Source organism: Schistocerca nitens, chromosome 1 (genome assembly GCF_023898315.1).
Source record: "Schistocerca nitens isolate TAMUIC-IGC-003100 chromosome 1, iqSchNite1.1, whole genome shotgun sequence".
Classification (NCBI taxonomy): domain Eukaryota; kingdom Metazoa; phylum Arthropoda; class Insecta; order Orthoptera; family Acrididae; genus Schistocerca; species Schistocerca nitens.
The window spans coordinates 205,337,349-205,358,016 of NC_064614.1; the positions used below are offsets into that span (position 1 = coordinate 205,337,349).

The 20,668-nt window shown below is 43.9% G+C and overlaps 1 protein-coding gene across 1 annotated transcript in view; it reads right to left on the reverse strand.

Annotated features, from left to right (window-relative positions):
- Window positions 1-19,743, reverse strand: part of LOC126235120 (uncharacterized) — a 54,814-nt gene extending 35,071 nt beyond the window's left edge. Inside the window, exon 1 of the mRNA XM_049943857.1 lies at window positions 19,613-19,743. Coding sequence (XP_049799814.1) covers window positions 19,613-19,651 — 39 coding nt within the window. The 5' untranslated portion in view covers window positions 19,652-19,743. The remainder of the gene's footprint in view (window positions 1-19,612) is intronic.
- Between the last annotated feature and the right edge of the window lie 925 nt (window positions 19,744-20,668).

The following is a 20,668-nucleotide window of genomic DNA, read 5'->3' on the forward strand; positions in this document are numbered from 1 at the left end:
CTAGAACCGCGAGACCACCGCGGCCGGCAAACAATGAATTAATATCTTTCTCCTGCGTTACATGTGTTTCGCGACGCTGAATGACACAAAAAAGACGAATATAAGGACGAAACTTATGCAGTTTGTAGCCAACAGTGACTGGAAGATGAGTGCTGATTTGCCTCTATAGTCGTCACACGTAAAGTATTGACCGGTACGTCTGAAGCGTCCTCTATTAAAGGTGACTGGTGTAACTCGTGGCTTAAAGCCGAAAGACTTCTCGCCGTGTCTGATGAAACAAACCGCGCGGCTACTTTCCCCCGACACTCAAACATCCCGAGCAAACGAGACAATTTGCTTACTAAATAAAAACAAGGAGGTGCAAACACAAAGCGATTGTATTCGGTGCGCCTGCCTGTTCGTACGCTTATCGCCCGGGGCTAAGGTCAACATTTGGGGACAAAGGGCGGACGGCGATGACGTACCTGTTGTCGGGGTTTCCATCGGTCTGAATGTTAAGGAACGAGAATGCTGCGCCATACTGTGGTGATGGCGACCCATACCGCGAGAGTTTAGTTCTGGGAAAAAGCATTCATACCTCCAGTGTTAACTACCGTGACACTGTCATGAGGCAGCCAGGAGATGGAACAGTCTCCCAGGCGGGCTAAAGACCTATGGCATATGGCTGGTTCAAATGGCTCTGAGCACTATGGGACTTAACATCTGTGGTCATCAGTCCCCTAGAACTTAGAACTACTTAAACCTAACTAACCTAAGAACATCACACACATCCATGCCCGAGGCAGGATTCGAACCTGCGACCGTAGCAGTCGCGCGGTTCCGGACTGAGCGCCTAGAACCGCTAGACCACCGCGGCCGGCCCTATGGCATAGCATCAGAATGTACGGACGAGCCAAAACATTACAACCATCTGCTTAACATCGTTGGTCAACCTTAGGAACGCAGTAAAGCTGCGTGGTTCAAAAAATGGCTCTGACCACTATGGGACTTAACATCTATGGTCATCAGTTCCCTAGAACTTAGAACTACTTAAACCTAACTAACCTAAGGACATCACACAACACCCAGTCATCACGAGGCAGAGAAAATCCCTGACCCCGCCGGGAATCGAACCCGTGAACCCGGGCGCGGGAAGCGAGAACGCTACCGCACGACCACGAGCTGCGGACAAAGCTGCGTGGGTTCGCCTGTCCTTGGAACGTTTCTTCAGGTATGTGGCACCTGATGTCTACGCAAAGGTTATGCAATTTCTACAACTACATCTACTTCCGCATATATACTCCACAAGCCACCGTGCGGTGCGTGGCGGAGTGTACCTTACAACACTATTAGTAATTTTTTTCCTGTTCCACTCGCAAACAGGGCGAGGGAAAAACGACTGCCTGTAAGCGACCGTATGAGCCCTAATTTCTTGTATCTTATCTTCTCAGTCCCTACGCGCAATATATTCGTATGTTGCAGGTGACAGAATCGTTTTGCAGCCAGTTTCAAATGCCGGTTCTCTAAATTTTCTGAATAGTGTTCCTCGAAAAGAACGTCGCCTTCTCTCCAGTGATTCCCATTTTAGTTTCCGAAGCATCTCCGTAATACTTGCCTCTTTTTCGAACCTACCGGTAACAAACCTATCAGCCCACCTCTGAACTATTCTGACGTCTTGTTTTAATACGATCTGATACACATCTCACAAATCCCAGCAGTACTCCAGAATAGGCTGCTCTAGCTTCCTGTATACGGTCTACTTTACAAGTGAACCACACTTTCCCAAAATTCGCCTTCCCTACCACAATCGTCAAATACTCGTTCCATTTCACATCGCTTCGCAACGTTACGCCCTGATATTTAAATGATGTGACTGTGTCAAGCAGAACACTACTAAAGCTGTATCTGAACATTACAGGCTTGTTTTTCCTGTTCATCCGTAACAACTTACATTGTACTACATTTAGAACTAGGTGACATACACCACACCGAGTAGAAATTTTGTGTAAGTCCTCTAGTATCCTCCTACAGTCACTGAATTTCGACACCTTCCCGTACACCACGATATTATCATCAAACAATTACAGATTGCCGCCCACCCTGAACGCCAGATCATTTATGTATATAGTAAATAACAGCGATGCCGTCTCACTTCCCCGGGGCACTCCTGACTATACTTTTGTCTGTGATGAGCACTCGACGTCGACGACAACATACTGGGTACTGCTACATAAGAAGTCTTGGAGCCACTCACATACCTGGGAGATAGAGAAGATCCAAAGAAGAGCGGCACGTTTCGTCACAGGGTTATCTGGTAACCGTGATAGCGTTACGGAGATGTTTAACAAACTCAAGTGGCAGACTCTGCAAGAGAAGCGCTCTGCATCGCGGTGTAGCTTGCTGTCCAGGTTTCGAGAGGGTGCGTTTCTGGATGAGGTATCGAATATATTGCTTCCCCCTACTTATACCTCCCGAGGAGATCACGAACGTAAAATTAGAGAGATTCGAGCTCACACGGAGGCTTTCCGACAGTCGTTCTACCCGCGAACCATACACGACTGGAACAGAAAAGGGAGGTAATGACAGTGGCACGTAAAGTGCCCTCCGCCACACACCGTTGAGTGGCTTGCGGAGTTTACATGTAGATGTACAACCCTCGTATGGAAAGACATCAAGCATTAAGCGATGCGTTCATGGGCCCTTCGATTACTACCACAGGTCACATGGAAGACCAGGCAAGGCAGGCCGTTGTGACCGAACGGTTCTAGGCGCTTCAGTCTGGAACCGCGCTGCTGTTACGGTCGCAGGTTCGAATCCTGCCTCGGGCATGGATGTGTGTGGTGTCCTTAGGTTAGTTAGGTTTAAGTAGTTCTAAGTCTGATGACCACAGATATTAAGTCTCATAGTACTTGGAGCCATTTGAACCATTTGAAGACCAGGTAAATACACCCCATAGAATAATACTGCCCCACTGGAATCTAATGTGGTGTAATGTATGTTTTGAGCAGCTGTTTGCCTGGGTGGTGGTGTATCCGGACATGACCATAGACCTGGTGTACCAGTACAGGAGATTCATGATATCAGATGACATGTATGCATTGATGGACTGTCCAATATCGATGATCCTGTGTCCTCTGCAATTCCAACTGACGATTCGTTCGGTTAAGGAGTCACCTGCTGAGGAGTTCTGTGTTCAAAAATACACTATCTGATCAAAAGTAACCTATCACCTATCAGTGGATATTAACGTTGGCTGATCCTACCCTTCGTCTTTATAACGGATCGAACTCTGCTTGGGACACTTTCATTATGTTGTCTGGGTGTCTATGGAGGAATGGAATGGAAGCTCATTGTTGTTAAAGAGCTGAAACCAGAGAGGGTAGTGATTCTCTACGCTGGTGTCTGGAGTGAAGTCGACGTTATAACTCATCACAGTGGTGTTCCATTGGGTTCATGTTGAGGCTCTGAACAGGCCAGTCCATTTCAGGAATGTTATTGTGCACAAACCATTGTCTCACAGATGCTGCTTTATGACAAGGTGTATTGTCATGCTGATGCACATAATCATTGTTTCTCAACTGTTCTTCTACAGTACACAGTACTCAGTGTTGTAAAATGTATACACATCGTTCCAATTTTAGAGTTTTCTAAGCGCAACACCCTAACCACGAAAACCCCCCACATACAGTAACCCCATTACTTCACTTTGGGGCTACACATGATGGCAGATAACTTTCTTCAGGCATTCGATCCATCGGATTGCCACAGGATACAGTGCGATGCACCACTCAAAACCACCCTTTTCCGCAACCACTGTCTAGTGTAGTCGCTATTTACCCCACTTCAAGTGTCAATTAGCACTGATTACAAAAATGAGTGGCTCATGGGGAGCTGGCCGCCCACAGTGCCTCGTCCTTTTTAGCTCACGACACACAATCATTGAGCTAGCTGCACTGCTGTTGCACTTTACAGCTCACGAGGAATTCTTTCCGCTGATAACATGTGATTTTTTAAAACCACCCCCTGCAAGTTTTGACGTCTCTTGTCCGTCAAGACTTGAAGTCTGTTTTATCTTGATTTAGTTACGGCTGTTCAATCGCCTTAGCACTTCACAATCACAGCATCAACAGTCTGTCTGGTCAGCTTTAGCAGAGTTGAAACGTACCTGGTGGATACGTTATTGGGGTGACATCGAGTAATAAGTCCATGTTAGAGGTCACTGAGCTCTCCTAACCAACCTGATCTGCTTTTAGTACTTCTGTACTGACACTACAGCCAGCACAGTACTCCCCGTCTTTTTTTATGTAGGCTCGTCCGCATCTCGTAACATCTAGAGATCAATTCATTATGTAATACATGTAATTATGGAATACTCTCTTTCAAATTCTGAAGGTGGCAGGGGTAAAATACAAGGAGCGAAAGGCTATTTACAATTTGTACAGAAACCAGATGGCAGTTATAAGAATCGAGGGGCATGAAAGGGAAGCAGTGGTTGGGAAAGGAGTGAGACAGGGTTGTAGCCTCTCCCCGATGTTATTCAATCTGTATATTGAGCAAGCAGTAAAGGAAACAAAAGAAAAATTCGGAGTAGGTATTAAAATTCATGGAGAAGAAATAAAAACATTGAGGTTCGTCGATGACATTGTAATTCTGTCAGAGACAGCAAATGACTTGGAAGAGCAGTTGAACGGAATGGACAGTGTCTTGAAAGGAGGATATAAGATGAACATCAACAAAAGCAAAACGAGGATAATGGAATGTAGTCAAATTAAATCGGGTGATGCTGAGGGGATTAGATTAGGAAATGATACACTTAAAGTAGTAAAGGAGTTTTGCTATTTAGGGAGTAAAATAACTGATGATGGTCGAAGTAGAGAGGATATAAAATGTAGACTGGCAATGGCAAGGAAATCGTTTCTGAAGAAGAGAAATTTGTTAACATCGAGTATAGATTTAAGTGTCAGGAAGTCGTTTCTGAAAGTATTTGTATGGAGTGTAGCCACGTATGGAAGTGAAACATGGACGATAAATAGTTTGGACAAGAAGAGAATAGAAGCTTTCGAAATGTGGTGCTACAGAAGAATGGTGAAGATAAGGTGGGTAGATCACGTAACTAATGAGGAGGTATTGAATAGGATTGGGGAGAAGAGAAGTTTGTGGCACAACTTGACTAGAAGAAGGGATCGGTTGGTAGGACATGTTTTGAGGCATCAAGGGATCACAAATTTAGCATTGGAGGGCAGCGTGGAGGGTAAAAATCGTAGAGGGAGACCAAGAGATGAATACACTAAGCAGATTCAGAAGGATGTAGGTTGCAGTAGGTACTGGGAGATGAAGAAGCTTGCACAGGATAGAGTAGCATGGAGAGCTGCATCAAACCAGTCTCAGGACTGAAGACCACATCAACAACAAGGGTGTCTGGATACTTTTGACAGGATCCAGTTGCCATACAAACAATATTTAAAGGTTTTCAGTGACACTAGCACCATTTGGACGCCGAAGTGAATCAATGGTAACAGGTGAAAGTTTGTGCCAGACTGGTACTCGAAACTAGATTTCCCACTTAACGCGAGCAGTCGCCTTACCCGCGTCGGACATCCGATTCCATTACCCATCTGGCCCAAATTCCTGGCCTGTTACTAACGTAGCGCTTCCTATCCATGTACCCCTCACTCGCCATTTCGGATTCTGGCAAGAGATTGGGCTTGGTGTGCATCCGCAGTGAAAGAATAATTCTAAGCGCAGAACTGTGGAAGTTTAGTGTTCAACGTCGAGTCGAATGTGAGCTCATTAGAAGCGGCGAACAAAATCGAAGTGGAAAAGTATGGGGAATGAAGTCGGCCGTATTCTTTTTATAAAAACCGTCCCTGCATTTACGTTAAGGGATTTAGGAAGTTGTGGAAAACATAAATTTGGATGAACGGTCCTTCCGGATGCGATTCCAGTGCCTTGCCACGGAATGGCATCGGTCAGCATTTTCTAAACTGAGTTCCTTGAGGTAACAGGCGTGTTTGATGGACAGTTTGCGAATAGAAATCAACGTTTCCGTCATACTTTCTAATGAGGCAAACCTATCTGAGACCATTCGCACTTGATGGTCGATCAGTCCAACCTGATAGCCGGCCTCGGTGGCCGAGCGGTTCTAGGCGCTTCAGTCTGGAACCGAGTTGCTGCTACGGTCGTAGGTTCGAATCCTGCCTCGGGCATGGATGTGTGTGATGTTCTTAGGTTAGTTTGGTTTAAGTCTAGGGGACTGATGACCTCAGATGTCAAGTCCCATATTGCTTAGAACCATTTGTTGAGTCCAACCTGATAAAATGATGTTTTAGTGTAGGCTGTATACGCGAAGTGCGTCATATATTTCCTAGTTGAACCGTTGAACCAAGCAAGATGGCGCCGCCTTTTAAAATACTCGTATTCGTCTCTAGGTGATATGTCCTGTTCTTAAGTGTGTCCCACGATTAATGTTAATACACTCTAACAAGTTATGAAAAATTATTTCTAATCAGAAATGACCACGTTCTCATATCCGCTACATGCAACATATTTTGTTCTTATATATCTGTGAGGAAAGTATTTTGAAAGTTTGGTGGAGTGCTTTTGTTTAGTCTTTCATAATAAGAAGGGGGAAAATCACATTTGTACAACTTCGAAACTATGTATGACATATGACTCAGGAGGACATCGTTATTGCAGAAAGTGCAGTGGTATTATAAAAACTGGGATATCTTGTGTCGTTATACATGCAGCAGTTTCTGTTCCATGTATGTGATCTTGTACATGTGCAGCACTAAAGCAGTACTCAATAATCGTTGCGATGTTTTGGTGTGGCGCTATCTACCGGCCACTGCATTAAACCAATCTGCAGTTCATAAGCATTTCGGAACGCAATGGAAGAATTAGATCTAAATCCTTCAGGCTGACTTACTCTAAAATCGATAGGCTATCTCGGAACAAGAATGACGGCGATAGGTCTAGGAAACGTCCTATCTCGTTAGCTGTTTGGCAGAGTATCACTTATCTAGCGAGCAAACAATGTCCCAACCCAGATTTTTCCGGAGGACTTATCGACTGTGTAGTTAGCTCGCACGTCTTTGTGGGCAAGCGAGTCGCGGCGCTACTAAGACATCGCCTTTAATGAGGAAATTTCAATAAGGGTTATGAGGCTATGTTCCAGATGTCGCTGGATATGAGCGGAGATAAAATCAGTGCACTTTTCCTTGTTCAGTAGCGGGTATTTTGAGATGTTGCTTATGGATAAAGTTCATAGTTCTCTGATGAATTTTTAATATGGGTTCACCCTGCATATCCCTGTTTAACATGTTACTCACGGTCTGCACTAAGCCTTTGCAACATAACGTAGAGTCTCATACTCAGAGAATGCATTTCAGGGAGAAGGTGCAGGAATACTTCATTGGCGTTTCGAACAGGTTCCTAGTGGATGTGATTTGTCGTTGCCTTCCTCCCTCCTGTTATGAAGTGTCGTGAGTGTATGTGTGTCGTGTGGATGACTGTAATGAGTGCGTGCGCAGTGTAGTGGTGGGTCTATGCTATTATGGATCAAGGAAATGGGGAGGGTGAGACCTGTTGTTGGCACATAGGCTACTCCTCTCGAATAGCACCAAGGAGGTGGCCTAGGTCAACGTCTCTGTCGATCGGATTCCACATGCTCTCGCATTTGGGAGGAGCGGGGTCCAAATCTCTGTTTCTTTGAAAATGTACTGCTCGAATTCTTGTCCCATCCTTGTGCTATACAAATTTGTGTCAAATGACCAATAACTCCTTTGTCAAAGAGACATTAAAACATAAGGTTCCTTATATGTAAAGGTTTTTTTTAAAGCACCGCTACCAGTCACAAACTTTATCAACTGTTGCATTACTTATTTATTTAGCGACATGTTTCGAGGGTTAAACCTCTTATTCAGGCTAAATGGCATTACAAAAACAACTTTACAATAAGACCATACTGATATTACATAGTCTTTTCGTCAATGCTGTAGTCATCCTGTGGAAGAAGAGAAAACCGAGTAAAAGGCGATGTCACTTTGGAAGCTGGACTGATGTTTGCACGAAAATGTTGTGTAACAGTCACTCACTTTGTTCTTCTGGTGTGTTGCGGTGTATCCACTTCCGTGGCTCTCTTGGTCACTGTTCACAAATTGTAACTAATATAGCAGTAACTTGGAAATACGATCACAAACAGTTCTGTATTGCAGTGGACAAGATGGCGGTCGAAATACAGCTGGTTTCGATTTCACTATCGATTTGTCGAGAAGAGAAATTTGTTAACATCAAGTATAGATTTAAGTGTCAGGAAGTCATTTCTGAAAGTATTTGTATGGAGTGTAGCCATGTATTGAAGTGAAACATGGACGATAAGTAGTTTGGACAAGAAGAGAATAGAAGCTTTTGAAATGTGGTGCTACAGAAGAATACTGAAGATTAGATGGGTAGATCACATAACTAATGAGGAGGTATTGAATAGAATTGGGGAGAAGAGGAGTTTGTGGCACAACTTGACTAGAAGAAGGGATCGGTTGGTAGGACATGTGTTGAGGCATCAAGGGATCACCAATTTAGTATTGGAGGGCAGTGTGGAGGGTAAAAATCGTAGAGGGAGACCAAGAGATGAATACACTAAGCAAATTCAGAAGGATGTAGGTTGCAGTAGGTAATGGGAGATGAAGAAGCTTGCACAGGATAGAGTAGCATGGAGAGCTGCATCAAACCAGTCTCAGGACTGAAGACCACAACAACATCGATTTGTCGATCCTTGTGGTGTCAGATGTTTACATGTCGTCTGCACGTCTTGTTACTGTATTACAGATGTAGGTTGACGAAATACATTACAAATTGAACGCCTGTTACAATATTGTTGACACATCATGATATAAACTATTTATTTTACATATTTCTAAGCTATTGCTGGGGCTAGAGTCAAACGACTGTCATGTTATGTATCTTTTATTCTAGGAGTATTGTAGTGAAATTGGAAAAGAAATGTGAATTTTTGAAGTCTGTCATTTCATTCAGGATCTCGTTATTCCCCATGTAGCCATGGATGAATATTTCCTTTTCTTCCAAGATGTCCATTTTCCAGCTCTTTTCTAAATTATGTAGTACTTTGAGATCGTTTTCTATTGTAACACTGTGTCCTGTTTCATTTATATATTTCGCTATAGCTGATTATTCGGTTTGCCAAGTCTGAAACAGTCAATGTGTCCCAAAGTTACATCGCCTCTTACTAAATTTTCTCTTCCACAGGATGACCACAGCATTTACGAAAAGACTATGTAATATCAGTCTGATCTTATTGTAAAGTTGTTTCTGTAATGCCATTTAGCCTGAAGATGAGGTTTAACCCTCGAAACATGTCGCTAAATAAATAAGTAATACAATAGTTGACAAAGTTTGTGACTGGTAGCGGTAATTTAAAAAAACCTTTACATATTTCTTGAGACAGTCACGGTCGAAAAATAGTCAAAATGGCTTCAAATTCAAAATAAGGTTCCATAGTATACTTTTATTAAGTGATGCGGTAAACGTAATGGACAAGTAGTTCTCAAATCACCGTCTAGCCCTCTCGATACGGCTTCGATGTGATTTTTGGAAAATTATTTCAAGTGGTTGCACAGATGGCTTCGTAACAGGGCAGGGTCTGTTCCTGCTCACGTCCTTGACATACTGAGGCAGCGCTCCGGCGTTGAAGGATAATTAAACTGTATCTGTCCTCGACATGTTTAGTGCTCACAACCCACTTTCGTTTCAGTGGAGTAATGTAACCCAGCATGAATATATAGCCTTACGACTTCTTGGGACCTGCACCTTATAACTGCACCACCTCATACATTGACAGAAAAAAAAAAAATCGCAGCACGAAGAAGAAGTTGTGCGACATAAACGAAAGTTAGTAGGCTTGTTCCTACATCTGAAAGGTGAGTTGACATTAATCAAGAATACCTTTAAGGTGACAAAGCCGCAATTACCAGCACCTCATCGAGTTTGGCTCAAATGGCTCCGAGCACTATGGGACTTAACTGCTGAGGACATCAGTCCCATAGAACTTAGAACTACTGAAACCTAACTAACCTAAGGACATCACACACATCCATGCCCGAGGCAGGTTTCGAACCTGCGACCGCAGCGGTCGCGCGGTTCCAGACTGTAGCGCCTAGAACCGCTCGGCCACCCCGGCCGGCTCATCGAGTTTGAGCGAAGTCGTGTGACAAGGCTACGAGAAGCTGGATGTGCCTTCTGCGGCACTGCAGAAAGTCTTGGCAGGAATGTAGCCACTGTACATTATTGTTGTCAGCATTAGTCTCGAGAATGTGCGGTCGCAAGAAGCTTGGGCTCCGGGCGGCCACGGGGCACTACCGAAAGAGAAGACCATCGTGTCTGGGGTATACCTCTAGCGCACAGTACTGCATCTGCAGCAGCTATCTGAGCAGCAACTGGGACGACAGTTACACAACAAACTGTTACAAATCGGTCACTTGAAGGACATCTCCACCCAGCGAGGTGGCGCAGTGGTTAGCACACTGGACTCGCATTCGGGAGGACGACGGTCCAATCCCGCGTCCGGCCATCCTGATTTAGGTTTTCTATGATTTCCCTAAAATCGCTCCAGGCGAATGCGGGAATGGTTCCTTTGAAAGGGCACGGCCGGCTTCCTTCCCTAATCCGATGAGACCGATGACCTCGCTGTTTGTTCTCTTCCTCCAAACAACCCAACCCCAACCCCAAGGACATCTCCGAGCCAGACGACCTGTAGCGCGTATTCCACATACATCAAACCACCACCATTTGGTTCAAATGGTTCAAATGGCTCTGAGCACTATGGGACTTAACTTCTAAGGTCATCAGTCCCCTAGAAAAATGGTTCAAATGGCTCTGAGCACTATGGGACTCAACTGCTGAGGTCATTAGTCCCCTAGAACTTAGAACTACTTAAACCTAACTAACCTAAGGACATCACACACATCCATGCCCGAGGCAGGATTCGAACCTGCGACCGTAGCGGTCGCGCGGTTCCAGACTGTAGCGCCTTTAACCGCTTGGCCACCACGGCCGGCCCACCATTTGGTGCCAAGCGAGAGATCATTGGAGAACAGGACGGAAGTCTGTTACTTTTTCTGATGAAAGGTGGTTCTGCCTTCGTGCATAGTGATGGTGTGTTGGTTACAAGGATTCCAGCTGATGGCCTGCAACTAATGTGTTTGCATACTAGATTCACTGGGCCTACACCTGGAGCTATGGTCTGGAGTGCGATTTCGTATGACAGTAGGAGCACTCTCGTGGTTATCCCACGCATCCTGACTGCAAATTTGTTCATCAATTTGGTGATTCGATTTGCTTTCCTGCCATTCACGAATAGCATTCCAGCTACGGTCGCACGTTCGAATCCTGCCTCGGGTATGGATGTGTGTGATGTCCCTAGTTTAGTTAGGTTTAAGTAGTTCTAAGTCTAGGGGAATGATGACCTCAGATGTTAAGTCCCATAGTGCTTAGAGCCATTTGAACCATTTGAATAGCATTCCAGGTATGTTTTCCCAGGATAACGCTTGCCAACATACTGATGTTTTAACTCAACATGCTCCACGGAGAGTATGCTCGATCACTAGAGCTGTCTCCAATCGAGTACATATAGAACATCATCGGACGATAACTTCAGCGTCATCCAAAAACAGTATCAACCGACCCTGTATTGACCGACGAAGTGCTACACCTATAGACCCCATTGCACGAATTGACAGCCATTACCTTGTACAACACAATGCAAGCACCTTTAAATTTTTGCTTTCAACATTGTGGCGGTTACATCGGTTATTAATGTACGAGCAGTTCACACTTGCAATGGCTTTTCTCGAGCTTACGTTAACCTATGACCTTGCCATGGTAAATATTTATATATATTTCCTAGACAAATGTATTACCGAAATTTCATTACTCTACATTAATGTAATTTAATAATGTTTTTATAATTTTTTCGTAATGTAATTTTTCATATTGCGATTTTTCTTCCATCAGTGTAGCTATTAGCTATTTAAGCAAAAATCCTATAACGTGACGACATGATTAAGCCCTACTGATGGAAACTCTTGGGAAATACTGAGATCAAACAACATTTACGTCAATATTCGATATATAGCTGACGGAATATATATTTTTAATATAAGAACGTTTGAGAAGTTGCTATATTCACATCAAATATTACCCATTTTTCTGATCCTGTTGAACAGCAAATAGCACAGCTTTCTTTTCCTCTTTTTGGGGTGGATTTGGTTTTTATTCAATAGCAAATTCATAATTCTTACAACTTGTCACTAGAATTGTAATGGATGTGATATTGACAGATAGAATGTACACTGCCTGATAATAACTGTGAAGCATACAGAAGACATGCTTGGGTCGGATGTCCATGTAACTTCGCACACATACACACCATCGGCGGATATGTAAATGGTTAGAGTTCAATTCTCTGAGAGACTGAGAACGGCCACCGGCGCATTAGTGGTGTTCGTGTTTCGTGCTGTTACCCGATCTGGTAGGACATACGCTGAGGTGGCAAAGGTCAGGAAATTCCTCCTAATAGCGTGTCTGACCTCGTTTTTCTCGGCGTAGTACAGTAACTCGACGTGGCATGGACTCAACAAGTCCCCTGAGGAAATATTGAGTCATGCTGCCTAAGCAGCCGTCCGTAATTGTGAGCGTGTTGTCGGTGCAAGACAGTGCATGAACTGACGTCGCCTTTATTCCAACAAATGTTCCATGGGATTCATGTTAGGCAATCTGGGTGGCCAAATCATTGGCTCGAAATGGCCAAAGTGTTCTTCAGACCAATTGCAAAGAGTTGTGGGCCGACAACATGGCTCATTCAAAATGGTTCAAATGGCTCTGAGCACCATGGGACTTAACTTCTGAGGTCATCAGTCCCCTAGAACTTAGAACTACTTAAACCTAACTAACCTAAGGACATCACAAACATCCATGCCGAGGCAGGATTCGAACCTACGACCGTCATGGCGCATTGTCATCCATAAAAATTCTACCGTTGTTGGGAACATGAAGTCCATGAAAGACTGCAAATGGCTTCTAAGTAATCGCACATAACCGAAAACCCAGTCCTTTCCATGTAAACATAGCCCACATCTTTATAGAGCCACCACCAGATTGCACAGTGCCTTATTGACAACCTGGACCCATGGCTTTGTGTGCTGTGCCCCATACTCGAACTCTGAGCTCTTGTCAACTGACATCGTGAACTCATCTGGCCAGGCCATGGTTTTCCAGTCGTCTATTGTCCAACCGATATTGTCACAAGCCCAGAAGAGGCGCCGCAGGCGATGTCGTGCTTTTAACAAAGGCGCTAGCGTCGGTCGTCTGCTACCATAGCCCATTAACGCCAAATTTCGCCGCACTGCTCTAACGGATACGTTCGTCGTGTGTCCCACGTTGATTTCTGCTGCTGTTTCAAGCAATGTTACATGTCTATTAGCACTGACAACTGTGTGCAACTGTTGATGCTCTGCCCGCATCTCGTGGTCGTGCGGTAGCGTTCTCGCTTCCCACGCCCGGGTTCCCAGTTCGATTCCCAGTGGGGTCAGGGATTTTCTCTGCCTCGTGATGGCTGGGTGTTGTGTGCTGTCCTTAGGTTAGTTAGGTTTAAGTAGTTCTAAGTTCTAGGGGACTGATGACCACAGATGTTAAGTCCCATAGTGCTCAGAGCCATTTGAACCATTTTTTTTGTTGATGCTCTCGGTCGTTAAGTGAAGGTCGTCAACCACTGCGTTGTCTTTGGTTAGAGGTAATACCTAAAATTTGGTTTCCTAGGCACAATCTTGACATTGTGGATTTCGGAATATTGAATTCCCTAACGAGATCCGAAATGGAATGTTCCTTACGTGTAGCTTCAACCACTATTCCGCGTTCAAAGTCTATTAATTCCCGTCGTGCGGCGATAATCTCTCCGCAAACCTACTCAGATGAATCACCTGAGTACAAATGCCACCTCAACTAATCAATCCACTGCTCTCTTATACTCTTCGGCATTGGCCCGTTACTGAACCTACATTTATCGCGAAATCTCTCGCCCAGGGAAGAGCCCCAGGTTCTAGCAGGTGATGCTGTTATATGAGAAAGGCAAAAGAACGGGCTCGTATAATTACATACCAATATCCTTAATATCGGTTTGCAGCAGAATTCTTGTACACATTTTGAGTCCGAATGTAATAAATTTCCTTGAGACAGAAGAGCTTCTGTCACAAACCAGCACTGGGTATTGCTCCAGTTTTGGAATTCCCACCAGGTCGGATTAAAGGAACACATCAAAGCAGTTCAGAGGTGTCTTGCTGTACGAGGTGCATTCAAGTTCTAAGGCCTCCGATTTTTTTTCTCCGGACTGGAAAGAGATAGACACATGCGCTTGTTTTAAAATGAGGCCGCGTTCATTGTCAATACGTCCCAGAGATGGCAGCACCGTACGGCAGATGGAATTTTACCGCCAGCGCCGAGAATGAGAACTGTTTTAAATACATAAAATGGCAACGTTTTCCTTACTTGAACAGCGTGCAATCATTCGTTTTCTGAATCTGCGTGGTGTGAAACCAATTGAAATTCATCGACAGTTGAAGGAGACATGTGGTGATGGAGTTATGGATGTGTCGAAAGTGCGTTCGTGGGTGCGACAGTTTAATGAAGGCAAAACATCGTGTGACAACAAACTGAAACAACCTCGGGCTCGCACAAGCCGGTCTGACGACACGATCGAGAAAGTGGAGAGAATTGTTTTGGGGGATCACCGAATGACTGTTGAACAGATCGCCTCCAGAGTTGGCATTTCTGTGGGTTCTGTGCACACAATCCCGCATGACGACCTGAAAATGCGAAAAGTGTCATCCAGGTGGGTGCCACGAATGCTGACGGACGACCACATGGCTGCCCGTGTGGCATGTTGCCAAGCAATGTTGACGCGCAACGACAGCGTGAATGGGACTTTCTTTTCGTCGGTTGTGACAATGGATGAGACGTGGATGCCATTTTTCAATCCAGAAACAAAGCGCCAGTCAGCTCAATGGAAGCACACAGATTCACCGCCACCAAAAAAATTTCGGGTAACCGCCAGTGCTGAAAAAATGATGGTGTCGATGTTCTGGGACAGCGAGGGCGTAATCCTTACCCATTGCGTTCCAAAGGGCGCTACGGTAACAGGTGCATCCAACGAAAATATTTTGAAGAACAAATTCCTTCCTGCACTGCAACAAAAACGTCCGGGAAGGGCTGCGTGTGTGCTGTTTCACCAAGACAACGCACCCGCACATCGAGCTAACGTTACACAACAGTTTCTTCGTGATAATAACTTTGAAGTGATTCCTCATGTTCCCTACTCACCTGACCTGGCTCCTAGTGACTTTTGGCTTTTTACAACAATGAAAGACACTCTCCGTGGCCGCACATTCACCAGCCGTGCTGCTATTGCCTCAGCGACTTTCCAGTGGTCAAAACAGACTCCTAAAGAAGCCTTCGCCGCTGCCATGGAATCATGGCGTCAGCGTTGTGAAATTGTGTACGTCTGCAGGGCGATTACGTCGAGAAGTAACGCCAGTTTCATCGATTTCGGGTGAGTAGTTAATTAGAAAAAAAATCGGAGGCCTTAGAACTTGAATGCACCTCGTATTTGTTACCGGTAGCGTCGATCAGGACGCAAGTGTTACGAAAGTGCTTCGTGAACACAAATGGGGATTCCTGAAGAGTAGAGGACGCTTCGCACGGCACTATTGCGGAAATTTAGAGAATCGACATTTGAGGCCGTCTGCTCATCGATTCTAATGCTGCCATCGTATATATCGCATAAGAAGCACGAAGATAAAATGAGAGAAATTAGGGCTCATAGGAGGCTTCTAGACATTCGTCATACACCGTACGGTGGTTTGCGGAGTATTATGTAGATGGACGCGGAGACGTCACGTACTCGTGTGAGACAGCGTTATTTGCACGTGACAGAGTTTGAGAGGGGCCTGATTGAGGGTCTCCATTTGGCCAGGTGGATATGTGTAGCATTCGGATGTGACAGTGGTCCGATATTGAGTTGCATGAGAACACGTGATGGGGGCCACACTCTTCGTCAAGGTTCTGGACGACCACGTCTGACCAGTACCAGGAAGGATTGCCATATTTTGCACCAACACATCGAAACCCTTTCACATCCGCATCTGCTGCGCGAGAACAAGTAACGGACTCCCGCACTATTGGTCCGAGACGAGAAGCAGCAACCGAACTAGGGAATTAACGTCCCATACACTGGCTGCTGTTAACACCAGAACACAAACTGGTGTGTTTGGAGTAGTGCCATGACCATGAAGTGTGGACTACGAATGAATTGCGTTCAGCGATGAACCGCAGTTCTGCACTAGTCTGGATGACCATGGTCGGTGAGAAACCTGCCAAGAGGTCCTGTTCTTCAGATGTGTTGAAGACACACAGCGGGGGTAGGCAGGCACTCGGTATGACTTCAGGTCACGGCTGGCATTGGTCGAGGGAACTCTGTATGTACAACGGTGTGTCACGGACGCGCTGCGCCCTCATATGTGACTCTTCAAGCTACAGTATCGTCGTGGCATTTTTCAACAGGATAATGCTCGTCCACACACGCCATGCGTCTCTGTGAACTATCTGCGTGATGTTGAGGTACTCCCATTACCAGGCAGATCCCCAGATCTCGGAGTCCAGCTGGGACGCCAACTCTGTCCCAGCGCCGTTATCCAGGATGTCAAGGACCAGTTACAACAGCTGTGAGGCTGCTTGCCTCCGAAGATGGCCTTACGACACCCCACCCAACCCAATCAGTGCGTGCATCCAGGCCAGAGAGGGTGCAACGCCATTCTGCTATATGTCGAATAGCCGCGATGATGATTCTATATTGGCAATTTTTTATTGGCAGAAATGAGACAACATTGTGAGATGTTGAGCAAGATGGTGTAATCCAAATAGAAACATCGCTCGATTCAAATGTATTATTTATTAGCGGAATGATTGCTATATTATGAGATAAGTTCTTTTACTAAAATAATAAATGAGAGCATGAACAGAGCATGCGAAAAATTGGCGTTCCTCATGATTTTCTTCAGTAGTTGCGCAAAGTAATGCAGAAAACCTGTAATTACGTATAAGTTACTTGGGAAGAGAACTGCCTATGAACTGTAGACATTGAATGTCATGTTGTTTACCATTAGAGGTTCTGATTTATGATTTTTTTTCATCCATCGACTTAAGGAGTAGCAATCGAGCAATTTAAGGCTGGTTTTAAGTCCAATAATAAAGAGAATTTCTAGTTATGCTTTATGTATATCTTCTATAGTTTTTTAACATCCATGAGTTACACGTACATAAGCAAAAGTAAGGAAGTTTGAAGTATCGACGCTAGGACATATCAGACTTCAACAATATTATAATATTTTTATTTATTTATTTTTCTAAATTTTTTTTAGAAGTGCATAGAAAGCGTGGCTCGTTTTATGTAGTTAACAGGTAGTAACATTTATGAGGGCTGAGTAAGTGGTTGACGATAGAGAATAGATGCAGGAACGTAGTTTATCTGGAAACATGAGCATTATCAGGATAGAGTTGTCCTCCGGCTGATGCGCTAAATTTATAAGTTGTACAATACTATAACTCTTGATTATGAAATTCATAATTCATAAGCAAACATTACTTTGCTTTCTTATAAAAAAGTCCTTTCTTCAGTATTGTATACACTGGGTCATTTGAAGTTTGTACGCAAGAAGTATGAGTCTGATGGATACTATCATGTACAAGGATTAATGACATATCATCGAAGCAACAAGACAATTGAGTGATGTATTGAAAATTTGTGGAACATAAGATTATTTTACATGACTAAGGGTCTTTTGTGCCTTGCTTTCAGTTCTCGGATGGAGCATGAGAAAAATGACTGCCAGATGCTTGCGTTTTCTACATCTTCCTTCGTCAACGACATTTACAAAACTGCAGGATACTGATACTAGGTCGTAAAATATCGTTTTTATATTCTGGAGGTTTAGACATCTCCAGTTCCGAAACGCTTCCATATTCGGTTGATCAATATCGTCACGACACTCTCGTATGAGAGACCCTCCTTTGTACACATTTGAAATCTTAGTCCCTCGTAGATAGACAGTACCGTACAAATAGACAGGAGCTTCGCAACATCTATTTCACAAGCTAAATTTAATTTATATTTCCATTTCGTAACACGTTTTCAGCGGTGACCAACTACAGAAAAGTTCAGAACCCAATATTTTTCTACCTGTAGATCTAGTTTCCACTCCCTATAGCAAATTGATATTTTGAAATGGAGAAAAATGACAGCAGAGTTTCGAAGCAACGTTTTCCGAAAGGTTATCCTGTCATCTACAAGAAAAATGATGTTCAAGTAATGTTTTGTACCAAATCGTCGACATATCAGTTCAATAGCAGTCACTCTATCCTTGAGAAATACCAAAAATTACTTCTGTGACCACTGATGATTATCCTGTGAGATTAAAATAACAAATTTCGCGCATAAGAAAATCTTAACGTAGCCATGAACTCAGGTAAATATTCTGTATGAATATATTAATTTCAATTGCTGATGTTGCATGCAGGTTCATACAGACTTCGTTTGCGTTCCCATATTGCCGGGGGAAGAAAGATTTTAGCGTATTATTCTTTGGGAATTGTATATGGAGAATGTGGAGGCGTAGTTTCATGAAATAAAACACTGATGCAGCACGTACTTGGCAAGAACTTCGCAACAGTGTAACAGAAGAAAATTTACTTAGAACCCAAAATCTAGCTAGTGTGCTGTATAGGCTTTTAAAACACACACACACACACACACACACACACACACACACACACACACACACATATATATATATATATATATATATATATATATATATATATATATATATATAATGTTGCAGCAAGAATCTACAGCAAGTCAGTTGACAAGTCCGAATATCTGTCTAGCATCGCTGTGAATGTGGACGAGCTAAAAAATTAGTAACTGAAAGGAAAAGATTTATGATGAGCTAATTTTGTCGCCACCGGAGAGTTACGGATATGCTTAACATTAATCGAAACATTCTGTAAGAAACCAGGAAGTTTAGACTTGGACGCATCGTCGGCAAAGTGGTCTATGAGGACACATTGCAGATGTCTCTTTTGGTGTCGGTCAGGCTAGTCGAAGGCCTAAAAACCACTTCGCTGGAGCAGAATTTGAGCTTATGTCCCTCGAGGTACGAACTCAGTGTGTTGCCTCACTCAGAGGACACTACATTGTAGAGAAAATTTTAAGACTGCTGTAACCTTATCTACCAAAAATATTTTAAAAGCATACGCTTCTCCAAACAAGTTCCCCAAAGATCACGAGAAAAGAGTAACGAAATAAAGATGTATACCGCAGGGTATACACAGTTAATTATTCCGCAAATCTTTCCTGACTAGATCACAAAGAGGCGAAGTTGATATCGATAGCATATGGAGTTGACTGTAAAAGGGAATTACAGGACAAAAATATGAGCAGCGGGTTATCAGACACAAAAGCGAACAGCAGTAAATAGGCGTTAGAAGAAGGCGTCTGGTAGGCGCTCACCTCGTCCTTCTTGCCGGAGCTTGCTTTGGTGTGGACCATCGTGTGCCGAGTAACTCGTCTTCGTCGGCGGCAGCCAGTGCACTGTCCGGGCGAGATGTCTGGCCGCGCATGACATACGCTCGGACCGACGCCACTGCGCATGCGCCTACTCGCGGGAGCTCGATAGCGGTTCTAGCAGGGACCATTCACAAGAATCGGGTGGTTGAGAAACACAAAGACATCGAAAAGCGCGCGTCCGAGAAAATGAATTTCTCGTTCCTCGACCCTTGCAATTGCCTTATTTTCTATTTTGAGACTAATTACAGCCATTACTGATTTTTTAGTTTTCTGAAGTCATATCGACTTGAAAGACATCGAGTGTAGAATATTTTGACGAAACAACGTACGCGTATGAGTCTCGAGCCACAAGTAAAATGTGTGTTAGAACTCGTTTATCCATTCCAGGACACTTCCTGACAACTGCAACTGAGAGTAATGGGTGCGTCATACAATTTCATAACCAGGCAGCTCTTACGACGTAATTTCTACGTTCGATTACATTTATAATTTTTATATGTATGTCTGTGTAAAACCTCTTTTTATGCTTTTAGTATGTTATCTACATTCTACTGTAAATATATTTTACAGTGCGCGCGCGCGCACACAGACAGACAGACAAACAAACAGAGTTACATAATTATTCACTTCTTAAATTTAGTTCCACGCTCATTCTGTATATATATTTCTGTTAGGTAACGGTATACGTCCTACTATACTGTCGCAGTATGAAAAGTTACAAAAAAGTCGACGTTAATTGTGAGTGGTATTTTTACAGTATACCGCACTGCTCTTTTACAAAACAAGAGTATTCTTTCTAAGAGTCATCTTGTACACTCCACTATGGATAAGAAGACCGAGTGAGGTGGCGCAGTGGTTAGCACACTGGACTCGCATTCGGGAGGACGACGGTTCAATCCCACGTCCGGCTATCCTGATTTAGGTTCTCCGTGATTTCCCTAAATCGCTCCAGGCAAATGCCGGGATGGTTCCTTTGAAAGGGCACGGCCGACTTCCTTC